Genomic DNA, 12,879 nt, shown 5'->3' with positions numbered 1-12,879 from the left:
GTTTAGATCTAAAATGTTGACGGTTGAAAAATTTGATGATTACATTTTAACAATGACTCTGTCTTTCAACAGGTTAATTTTGAAGGTGTAACGGGTAGAGTGGCATTTGATGAAAATGGTCACAGGAAAGATTTTACATTGGGTGTTTATGATGTGGGAATGAATAGAGGTACAGCAAAGGTAAACAATGTAATATTTAATTTAAAGGAGGCTAAATCTCTTTGACGGTTATCATTATCCAACTTGGTTAAGAAAAGTGGAGCCACTGTGACTCACTAAGTAAGGGACTGGCTCTCTAACCAGGACATTGTGTGTTAGATCGAGGTGTTGGCTGAGAAAACTCCTCGGGATGTTTCAGTGTGATTTGTAGGACGGAGGATCTGTCAAGTTGCAGCGTCTAGTCCTTCGGTGGGTCCAAACACCGAGTTCCGGTGAAAGAGGGGAAATATGCCCGTCTACATTATCCCGGTTGATGCAGCAAATTATAACGTTAAACCCGTTTCATTTCATTCCACTTTGCAGAAAGGTAGGAAACTAAACCCAATTCCATTTCAGATCTTTTAGATTTAGGTCAAAATAAATTGGGTTGATGTGTTATTCCATTAGTGGACGATTCAACTAAAAGCCAGTCTGTTTAGTTTAATTTAATCCTCACCTTACCAAGCCGACACAGAATCGGTTATTTTTCACGTAACTTTTCAACCCAAACAGATTGCCATTCCAGAAAACGTATCGAGACACAATATACTATTTCATTTTTGGTCCAAAATATAGAGCTGTAGCCATTTTGCAGTATTGTCTAGTTGTTTTTATATTTTTCAAAGCTTTTCAAGTAAAATGAAAAGAAAAGGAATATTTCTCGTAATGTAAATATCTATTTTATCCAAGTTTCATTTTTATCTATTTGTGAGAATACATAATCCACTGTAATAATATTTTCATTTCTATGTCCCAGATTGGATACTGGAACAAAAACGAAGGATTCATGATACAACAAGCCAGGTTGTGGCGAGAATTTGTTCATTCGCCAAATCAGAACAGAACCAGAATCGTGACAACAATACAGGTACCATAGCAACTCCATCTTAAATTCCATTCCAATTTACATTCCAACCAAATCTGATGAAAATATTATTATTATTGAAATTTAGCCAGCCTCTCTAGCAAGTAGATGTAGCCGTGCTTTGGTAGGAGTGACGTAATATGACATTTTTTGGTGGACGTGGGCACTCTGACATCGACGAGTAATGTAAACAATCAGTTTCACTTGAATGGAGGTCAACTCAACAGACAATGTCATTGGTTACTGTCTTGGATCAAATTGAATTCGTAGACTACAGATAACTATGAAAAGAAATAGGATCCATATTTTAAAAAAGTGTTCATTCCATGTAAAATGTAGTATTTTAGGCATACTAGATTACCCTTTCTAAAGATAATCTTCTAACTTACTTCTAATCGATCGCTGGAATAAATATATAGACCTTCTGGCATCCAATAGAAACTGTACCAAGAAGATTTGTAACAGTGGTTAATTTTGTCGACTACATATAAACAGCGCATCCGATTACTTAATGCATGTTCCAGTTTTGAATTTCAACATATATATCTTATTAGCATTCACGATATTTTAATTTTTATTTTAATAGTCTTTCAAAGTCTTTATATAGTCTCTATTGGACGCCAGTATAGATATGTTCTCGGTATTTGTCTTAGAGATACTATATGACAAAATATTGATTTTAAATTCAGGACGTCATTCTTTTTAATGTTTTATTTTGGTGTCTTGTCATTTTTCATTTTACATCTAAACATTTTAACGCATTTGTCTAGAACAGCATTAAATACTGACATTTTATCAAAACCGCCTATAACATTCAAATGTCCCAGCCAATTCAAACCCATCACAAAATACAGATGGATGCTGGGGATTATACGTGATCAAATACGACACTTTCAAAAGGTCTTCAGCAATTTTTCTTTCTTGTCATTATTTATCATAAGAGTGTAATATTAAATATTTATGACAAGTAAAATATCTATGGGGTGCTTGAAGTTAATAACATGTATGAGAACACACAATCCTTTTGTTAATAATTATTGTATGACAACACTCGAGACAATATCAATCAAATATCCTGCACTTTTGACGCAACCAAGAACACCTCATAGCCCCTACTTCATAATTTATCATTCTTTTTATAAACAGTGCCTTTTATAAATAAAAATTAGAAAATCAATATTCAAATATAAAATTTGAAATTTAAATTTGTGTGTAGGTAAAACCATACGTAATGTTTAAGAAAGAACCAGAGCTTGGAGAACCTATGGTATCAAAGAATAACCTAGAAGGTTATTGTATTGATTTAGCTGAGGCTGTCGCCAGGGAAGTTGGCTTTGATTACATCATTAAATTTGTGGATGATAATAAATATGGTGCTAAAACAGACAATTTAACCTGGAATGGTATGGTCGGTGAACTCATTAAACATGTAAGTATCTATATCAATAAATATTCTGTTTGTAAACATCACGTGATCTGTATTCATCCGCCAGTAAACCCTTGCAAATTACCAAATATAAAAGTACAACAGAAGACATACTCTCAAAAGGTTTTCTTCCTTATACACAATATTCCCTTCAATTAAATACTTTATGAAAATAAGTGGAAGCTGCAAAATTATAACTTGGAATTGCGATCTTTAAATTAACATTAAATTACCCAAAAAGGATTCATCTTCTCAATATAGGCAAATAATATATCTTCCGATTCTTTATGAATTTAAAGACTTGGGGTACATGCACCCCATCGCCTCATAGTCCTTTAAGTTATGCAAACTACATTAACCAATTTTAAAGAAATTTATCTTATTCATGTGCATATTAAAATCACTGTGAAATCTGAAACGTCTCCTTTAACACCATCATATTTTATAGTTGTATTGGTGAACTCGATTCGTATAGCTTGTATAAAAGTAACACATACGTTAAATTAAAATACGAGTAACGTCAGTTAAAGTCAAGTAATGACGTTTGCAAGACCCATTTTATCATTATAGAACACAATGATTTTAACTGTGGGGATGAGACAGAAGACTATTTTATTTATATCTTGTGCACATATTCGTTATCTCACCAAACCAAAATAAAAAATCTAATTACTACATCAGATGGACGAACAGTTTCAGTTTGAAAATTATTAATTAAAGGGGCATTGTGTAAGATTAGATAAAGAGCTGACAGTTTTCGCTATAATAGTTAAAAGGTAGATAATGAAAAAAAGAAAATATGCTAATAATTTTAGTCAAATTGCTTCAGTCTGAACCAAGATATTAGCCATTTAATTTTAGGCTAGCCTCGATCGCCATTACTACCGCTGGTACGATAATAAAGAAAGTCATAATTATGCATTTTTACGGTTATTTCATCGATCACAAAACGTATTCAAATCCACTAAACATCGCAGGCTTCCGATGGCATCGGGGTTGATTATGGTCTTGGTAAGTTAATTAATGTCTAATTAATAATAACATTTAAGGCCTGAAGAAAGACCTGCAATAGGCATATTTAGATCTTGCATAATGCTTGTTTAATCGCCAATTCACACACATTAATTAGTTGTGTAATAAAAACATGCGACCTCAGAGCAAAACCAAATTGGATGGTCTTAAACATTTTCTCTGCTCTCTTTACGAGGCGCGTAATGTTATAAAGTAACTCTCGGTCAGAATAACAACTCTAATTATTCTATTATAAACAAATGCTAAAATTGGATTAAAGGTAGTTTCCACCGAGGCAATTTGTATAAAAGGTATTCCACTGCGTCCGCAGTTTCCTTTGCTTTGACTCCTATATGTTACTTTGGATTTTCTATTCCAATGATTCACCCTGTTTGTGGTTCAATTTCTGTAAAATTACTAGACCCAATTATTTTACGTGTTTGACTGCTTTCCAATCGATATCGAAGGAAATCTCTAGCTTAATATTTAATAAAAAGCCAACAGTAGTACTTTACAAACATGAACCTTTGTTTACCTTCTTAATGCAAAACACGTTATCCCAGTGATGTACTAATTGAAACAAGGTTACGTGCATAACGATTGTCTGGCTAAGTTAAGTAATCACATATACATATACCAGCGTGGATCGATAGTTATTGGAATTAGAGAAGAGATTAGACTCCTAATTCGTCTGCAATTCACCAGCAGATCACCTCACCTCCCGCCGTTCCACAATAATCAGAGAGAAACTCCATGACATTCAGCTAATATATCGAGATTTAAATTGAGTGAGTGCCACTGGTTTGGAATTACAAATGTAACTTTCAACCCCTTAGAATTATTTTCCCCCGCACTTAAAGGGTTTTATAACAAATTAGGCCATCGTATTAGACAGATCAATAATGTCATTTAATAGCCAATCTTTTCTTTAAAATAAAGAAATCAACCAGAATTGTACCATTTATAAGCCAGCGTCTACCAACAAGCTATAGTCTCTAGCATGTTTCGTTGCGATTGCGTTTTCTCTGTTTATGTTTCTCAGATGCACATCACAGTAGAAAGTGTGAAATTGATTCACAGAATTTAATCTACTTTAAAAAGATATCCCTTTCCGGTTTGACCAAAAATAGAAAAATTGTAATTTTCTCGGTTTACATAACTTCTCGACAAGGACAATATTATCAACGTAATGTGCAATGAAATCTTTTATTAATAATGCTCAAACCCATCTGCATGTGCATTTAAAGAATAGCCATGGGCTATGATTAGTTTGAATATACCGTGACAGATTGAATGTGAATACAAATCATCTGTGGTTCACTGCAGGATTCATGGAGAAATACCTTCTTGTATACAGTCTTTGATCAAAGATTGCATCACAAGGTTTACATTTTTAAATTGTAGGATATTTTTGTCTCTAGCCAATATAAAATAGATATTAATGTTATATTTCATTCAATCAGCTTTAATGAATGAATGAAATGGGGTTTAACGTCCTACTTTTCTGCTCAAATAGAGCTAATGAAGACACCCAATCAACTTTAGATGCATATCATTCATATATATCCCAAAAGTACAAAATATTTACTATTTTAATTTAAATACTGTTGTTATATAATTTAGTACACAGCAGCTAAATACTTTAACTATTGCTAGTAATTGGCTGGGAATAATGTATCTATGAATTGTCCATTTCAGAAAGCAGACATGGCCATTGCTCCTCTCACTATCACGGCTGCCAGAGAAAGAGTCATCGACTTCACCAAACCGTTCATGAGTCTCGGTATCAGCATCATGATTAAAAAACCCGAAAACCAAAAAGCTCACGTTTTTTCATTCATGGACCCATTGTCATATGAGATATGGATGTGTATAGTGTTTGCATATATAGGTGTTAGTGTTGTGTTATTTTTAGTTAGTCGATTCAGTCCCAACGAATGGCATTTAAGTGAGGACTCCTCTATTACAAATGATTTTACAATCTCAAACAGTCTGTGGTTTTCTCTTGGAGCCTTTATGCAACAAGGATGCGATGTGTCGCCAAGGTTTGTATTCTATTGAAAGATTTTACTCATTTCTAAGGTGAAAATGTAGCTTTAGTTCATAAGATATGCCATAGAGCCAATTGATTGTATTGTACTCTCTCTCTCCCCATATGTATATTTCGTACTGTTTTACACAACAAAACATTAACTAACAATGTTTGAAATCTTAACCGTCCGATATTATGAGTTACGGTGTCGCTATGACATTACATTTAATGAAATAATATCTCGACATTAGACAGAATATATGAATATTGGATAAAAGAATTATAAATTATTGTGGAATTATTCAGTTTGTACACGGCTTAATTTATTTATAGATCGATGTCTGGGCGAATCGTTGGAAGTGTGTGGTGGTTTTTTACTCTAATTATCATATCGTCATACACCGCTAACCTTGCCGCCTTTTTAACAGTAGAACGCATGTTAACACCTATAGAATCAGCTGAAGATTTAGCTAAACAAACAGATATACAATATGGTACAACAAAATCGGGCAGTACAGAAGCGTTCTTTAAGGTATAATCAAATGAACATTACTGAAATATATCGTATCTCATTATACAATAGCGATCTAAACGTGTACGGCCATATCTTCGCAACAAGCGTTTGTTTTCTTATTATCTTAAAGGTAAAATTAGGCTACGAGACGATTAATTTGCTACCAGTGCCCCAAAACATGCTCTAAACATCTTTACAATCTGGTACCCCTTCCAACCTTGTACGTCGAAAAAACTTCCCCATCCCCGTTCTGTTTTTGATAATACTCTACAATTAGATTTCCGACTATGATCGTTGGTAATTACCCAGTGTATTTCTATATTTACAGCATTCTAAAGTCGATATGTATCATAGAATGTGGTCGTATATGACATCAGCGACACCGTCAGTATTTGTTGATAAAATAGAAGACGGTATTAGAAAAGTGCGAGATGCTAATGGAAAATATGCTTTTCTAATTGAGTCTACTACAAACGAATATTATAATCAACGTGAACCATGTGATACAATGAAAGTTGGTAATAATTTGAACTCTAATGGTTTTGGTATTGCTACGCCTATTGGGTCTGATCTCAAGTAAGTACCCCTTTGACCTTTTAATAAAACTATATACACGCATAATTGTATGATCTATTTATTTTTGGACGTATCAGCTGGTAATCACAGAGACCTATCTCCCTTCCATATCTTTTAGCTTTTTGTTCAGAGTACCATGTTGTCAATATTATGGGGAATTACAGTGCCCAAAATTCCGGTAATACATAATATAATTATATACTTTGTTGTCTCCCGCCTTTCGAAGAAAGCAGGGGACTATTAAAATGGGTTCGTCCGTCTGTCTGTCCGTCTATCTCGTTGTTGTCCGTCTGTCTGTCTGTCCGTCACACTTTTTTGAACACAATAACTCTCCTTCTAATTGAGCTAGAATGTTCAATCTCGGTGTAATTGTTTATTATGTCAATGCCTTGATGGAGTTCGAAGATGAGCATTTTCTGCTTAGGTTAAGCAGAGATAAGCAATTATGATTGTTTGATGCTTTGGGACACGCTAACTTTAGTTCTAATTAAGCGGGAGTGATGAAACCTGGTGTATAGTTTCATGACACCAATACCTTGACTAAGTTCGATAATGAGCTTTTTCTGCTCAGGGTAAGCAGAGCGATAAGCAATTTGATTGGCCGAAACTTTGGAACACAATAACTCTCCTAATTGTGCTAGCACGTTCAAACTACGTGCAGGTGTTTATTAGGTCAATGTCTTGATGAAGTTCGAAGACGAACATTTTATGCTTAGGGTAAGCAGATATAAGCAATTTGATTGGTTGATGCTTTGGGCACGATAAATTTAGTTCTAATTAAGTGAGAGTGATGAAATCTGGTGTATAGTTTTATTACATCAATACCTTGACTAAGTTCGATAATGAGCATTTTCTGCTCAGGGTAAGCAGGGCGGTAAGCAGTTTGATTGGTCGGGACTTTGGAACACAATAACTCTCATTCTAATCGAGCTAGAATGTCCACACTTGGCGTAGGTGTTTATGAGGCGAATGCCTTGATGGTGCAGTTCGCAGATAAGCAATTTGATTGGTTGATGCTTTGGTACACGATAACTTTAGTTCTATTTAAGTGAGAGTGAGGACAATTGTGGTATAGTTTTATCACATCAATACCTTGACGAAGTTCGATAAAGTGCATCTTCTGCTCAGGGTAAGCAGAGCCATAAGCAATTTGATTGGTCGAGACTTTGGAACACAATAACTCTCCTTCTAATTGAGGTAGAATATTTAAACTTGGTGTAGGCGTTCATTAGGTAAATGCCTTGATGTAATTCGATGATAAACATTGTCTGCTTACGGTAAGCAGAGATAAGCAATCTGATTGTTTGATGCTTTGGGGCACGATAATGCTTTGGGGCACGATAACTTTGGTTTTAATTAAGTGACAGTGATGGAACTCCGAGTATAGATTCATTATATCATTACCTTAACTAATTTCGATGATGAGAATTTTCAGCTTAGGCTAAGGAGCGATAAGCAGTTTGATTGTTCAAGACTTTGGAACTTAACAACTCTGCTTTTAATTGATGTAGAATGTTTAAACTTGATGTAGATGTTCATTAGGTGAATCTCTTGACGAGTTTAATGATTAACATTTCGAGCTAAAGCTAAGCAGAGCTAAGCAATTTTATTGGTCGATGCTTTGGGACAAGATAACTGTGATTCTGTCTGATAGAAAATAGTGATGAAACTTAGTGTATAGTTGATAATCAGTTTGATTGATGGATACTTTTGAAAAAAAAAATTAATAAAATTACATAACCCCAAATAAATACTATTTCTTTCATATATACATTTTAGAGACAAATTAAATTTTGCTGTGTTAGAGTTGAGAGAATCTGGTCAGTTGGCTCACTGGCAGAAGAAATGGTGGCTAGATGCTGGTACATGTCCTCCTCAGAAAACATCAAAGGTAAAAAAGTTTAATATAAAGCAATCAGCATTAAGCATGGTGAACCATGTTGCTTTATTTTAAGTTACATCAGTGCGGGTTAATTTTGTGTCGTTATGATTGTAAACCTCTGCTCATTTTATTAAACCTTAATATACAACCATTAAAGATACAGTGCAGTCTATCACAACATAGAACAGACAGGGCCGCGCGGACACCCCAATTGATCAAAGTTAGTCGTGCTTTGGGCTATACGTGACTCACCTACACAATGTCACGATTTAAATTCGCGAATACTTTGCATAACTTACTAATAAACTCTGTTACAGGATGGTGCACAGAGTGCTCTTTCCTTGGATAATGTTGCTGGTATATTCTTCATTCTGATTGGTGGATTAGTCCTAGCTTTAATTACTGCGGGATTAGAATTTTTGTATAAATCCAAGATGGATTCCAGGAGGTATAAGGTATATTAAGTTTCACGCTTTATTATTTTTTTTTTCTTTTAAATACTTAAATGGCCAATGTCCTTTTATTTTTTATTTATTTGTTTTTAATATTTACTATTCTTAACTATAGTCCTTCAGATTGCATCTGCTAGCTTGCAGACATGTTTAAAAAAGAATGAACAACATGGTTACATTCTTTCTTTTTTCAGAAACATTATGATTTCGCTTTTTTACGGTTTGCATGTGATTTAATTATTTTACCCAATGATTTTTTTTAAAGAAACCCAAAGCAAACTATTTTAGCTTCGCAAACATAATTAGTTTACTTACCTACATCTTTGAAACAAAATCCGTTGACTGAAAAGGCATACTTTTGATAATTAAGGATCTTGTTTTATTTATTTTTTTAAAAAAAGGGTTAACGGGTTTCATTACTTTAAAATAGCGTATCTATGTGCATTTTAAATTGCTCACAGTTTGCTATTTAAATTGTTATTTTATGGTTATTACTGACTGCATTTATAGTAAACATTATGTTAAAGAAATGATCAGTTGATGACAAATGTTATTCTGGTAAAGGCATGCTCAACAGCATTTTATTCGCGGTTTAAACGAATGTGGTTGAAAGCCTCATCCCATCCGAATGACTAGGCAAACTTTCCTTGACAGCTCCACAGGTGCCATCCCTGACAAGTGAAGACCCGGCATATTCTAGTCCATTTCCACTTACCCAGTGGTGAGATAGTAATTCAACAGCGAAATGGTTCATCCAAAGCGAGATAACCAGAAGGGCGATATTCAAAGATCGTTTAGTGCATAGACTAAAAGAAAAATGGCCTCTTTATTGCAGTTTAAAATGATATTTTTTTAAAAGTAGAATGGGCACACTTTATAAAAATACTTTCGATTGCATAGGCGATCCCTGCATTCACCCACCTTCGACTATAACCCACAATACCACCTACACTCAACAATTTATGAAAATTGTTGGCATTCCTTATTATACTATTACGCCAAACGAATATTTAGCGTTTTGGTTCTGTACAGAAAGTACTTTCAAAGTGCAATCTTCAAATTAGTTGATTAATTGGGTTTTTTTCTTGTAGACAACATTCGGTTCAGCAATACGTTCGAAAGCTAGGTTGTCATTCCGAGGCCATGCCGACGGCAGTGAACCGAGTACAACTCGTATGAGGAAATCTATGTCCACGGTAAGTAAATAAGTTTATTAAACATTAAAGTTAATTTAATTCTTGGCTTCATATGGATTATTTTCTTCGTATTAGTTTGAAATATAATCAGAAATATGAATTACTCCCTACATTTTATTCAAAGGCTAATCGCGTCTTATTAATGTAGTGCATATATTTTCTTTTTCATATATTACGTCAGCCCGGTCAAATGTTTCTGCAGTTAGGTAAAAATAAAGTATTGAATTGACTTGACTTTATCTCGTTAAAGAATTGTTTCAAAAGATTAAGCGGAAGTCTGATAACTTTCAGTTTCATATTTGACTTATTGTGTCTACAATTGAACACAAACTGCTCTATATTGCAACATTGGCTGTATAAGGAAACGTATTGGGACCAAATATATAATTGAAAAATTCTTAATAAGCCCACAGCGCTTATCTGAAAAGAAACTCGAATATAGACCAAATTTGAAAAGGGCCCTGTATACATGTTGGATATCTGATCTCTATCTTGTTCACTAGCTTGAAAATCCGTTAAAACTGTAGTCTCTATCGGTGTGGGGGTAACTCACAATAAAAGGTCGCGAAATGCTGTATATTGATATGATTTGTCTCCTTATCAATGCTTTATACAAAATTGGAAAAATATCACTTATAAACTGTAGCTTCTATAGGGGTGTAACTCTGTAGGGGAGGGTTGTGGAACGTTAAATATCAGTTGCGGTTTTCCTCACAGGATCCCATGATTCAAACCAATTTGAAACAAATCCGTTAAAAACTGTAAGGTTTTCGGAAAATATACTGTGACTTTGGGAAGGAAGGTTGCGGAACGCTAAATATCGACGTGGTTCGTCCGCTCTTGGCCCCAAATGTAGCTTCTGTCGTGTCCACGGGTCTTTGCAAAAGGGGTTAACCCCGGAACGGAAGGTCGAGAACGGTGAATATTGATAGGTTTCCACTTCCATGACCTCCATGCTTCAAATCATATTTGAAAAAAAAAATCAATTAAAAACTGTGGTCTCTATCGCGTTCAAAATGTTTTCGGCAAAGAGGGTGGATTAGGCGTGGTAACTCCAAACCGAAAGGTTACGTAATGCTGAATATAATCGATAGGCTTCGTTCTCGCACGACTCCAGTAAGTGATAATTGAAAAGAAAATCGGCTGGCTAAAACTAGCCTATATCGCATTCACTCGTAAATAGGTCTCGGAACGCTGAATGACCTCAGTGCTTCACACCAAATTTGAAAAATATTCCGTTAATAAATGTAGCCTGTATCTCTGAATGCTTAAAGATTAGCCTCTATCGCGTTCACAAGCTTTTCGGCAAAGGAAGGTGGTGGGGTAATTGAGGAATAGACAGTTCTAATTAGGAGAATTTTTTATTTATTTATTTGGCCCAAATACGTTTTCATAGCGTGATCTATATACGTAACTTTTTTATATTCCCACATTTTCACGGGGACGTATTATGCCGTCCATCCGTCCACAATTTGTTTGTGGCCACTCTACAAGTCACAATTTTTATCCGATTTTGATGAAACTTGAAATATAGGTTTATCTCCTTTCGATATTGGCATGGATTATGGCCCTTGATTGTTCGAAAAATCACGTTTTTAGCTTGTGGACATCTAGAGGTCACCAATTTCATCTGATTTAGATAAAACTTTAAATTTATGTTTATATCACAAGGATCTTGGTTCCTTTCGATAATCGCGCATATCCGAACGTAATTTCCTGGATTATGGCCCCTGATTGTTCGAAAAATCGAAATTTTAGCTTGTGGACCCGCTAGAAGTCACAATTTGTATTGCATTTTTAAAAAACGTTTAAATGTATCACTGTTACACCCTAATGACGGTTGAGTTCGAATTTCGTAAAAATCTGACCCAAACTGCCGGACTAAATGGCCGCTCCTTGCATGCAAATAGTGTAAAAGTATGTAATACCAAGATTGCGGACCCTCTAGAAGTCACAATTTTCATCCGATTTTGATGAAACTTAACATATATCTTTATATCCCAGATATCTCAGTCCCTTTCGATATTCGCGAATTTCAGACCATAAGTTCCTGATTTATGGCTCCTGAGTGTACGAAAAATGTGAGGATATCTTGCCTGGCAACCGTTGGTTAGCAAAAACAGATTGTCAACTCACGAAATACATCAACAAACAATGTCCAATGAAAACGATAACTTTATGTTTGACCTAATTTAAATTATAAATTCTTAAGGAACAAAAAACAATCGGTTTATTTATTTCATTAAATGTTTTTGTGATCTTATTTGTTTCAGTACACGTATACAGGTCCATCACAAGTGGTAGGAGTTGATGCATATAGCGAAGCTAATACACACACACAAGTATAATACGTCATCTTAATTTTATCTCTTTATCAAATTCAAAATGTCGTATTTCAATTTTTGAGTGTCGGGGGTGGGGGTCTCAAGCTTGCATATTGCAGTGGGTTGCGGCGCTTGTGGGGTTCCCCCCGCCCCCTTCCCATTTCGAAGTATTGAAATAAAGTTCATTCAAAGATGATCTAGTTTATGTTGAATCTAGAACATTCGTTTTATTTGGAAATCAATTTTATACGAAATTAATTCAATGTGTAAGTAGTATAAATAATTACAATTTCTGTCAAACGATTAATGAAGTAGACCCGTAGAAAAATATTATTTAGAATGGAGCACAAAAAAAAAATTAGTTGATATGATTTCACGAGAAGATAGGTAAACAGGATATTTC

The 12,879-nt window shown here is 34.7% G+C and overlaps 1 protein-coding gene across 3 annotated transcripts in view; it reads left to right on the top strand.

The window, feature by feature from the left end:
* The window catches only part of LOC126829737 (glutamate receptor), a 67,201-nt gene extending 54,559 nt beyond the window's left edge, over nt 1–12,642 (top strand). Inside the window, exons 9-18 of one of the 3 annotated variants that reach the window (XM_050559849.2) lie at nt 73–180; nt 956–1,066; nt 2,280–2,492; nt 5,199–5,545; nt 5,866–6,064; nt 6,375–6,622; nt 8,402–8,513; nt 8,822–8,952; nt 10,048–10,152; nt 12,426–12,642. In XM_050559849.2, coding sequence (XP_050415806.1) covers nt 73–180; nt 956–1,066; nt 2,280–2,492; nt 5,199–5,545; nt 5,866–6,064; nt 6,375–6,622; nt 8,402–8,513; nt 8,822–8,952; nt 10,048–10,135 — 1,557 coding nt within the window. In that variant the 3' untranslated portion in view covers nt 10,136–10,152; nt 12,426–12,642. Of the gene's footprint in view, nt 1–72; nt 181–955; nt 1,067–2,279; nt 2,493–5,198; nt 5,546–5,865; nt 6,065–6,374; nt 6,627–8,401; nt 8,514–8,821; nt 8,960–10,047; nt 10,153–12,425 lie in introns of those variants that run through there. The other 2 variants (XM_050559848.2, XM_050559850.2) reach the window with 2 other exon arrangements.
* Nucleotides 12,643–12,879: the final 237 nt, after the last annotated feature.

The sequence above is a fragment of the Patella vulgata genome, chromosome 8 (assembly GCF_932274485.2).
Source record: "Patella vulgata chromosome 8, xgPatVulg1.2, whole genome shotgun sequence".
Classification (NCBI taxonomy): Eukaryota; Metazoa; Mollusca; class Gastropoda; family Patellidae; genus Patella; species Patella vulgata.
Note: the sequence above shows the minus strand (reverse complement) of the source record. Positions and strands in the feature narration are given on the sequence as shown.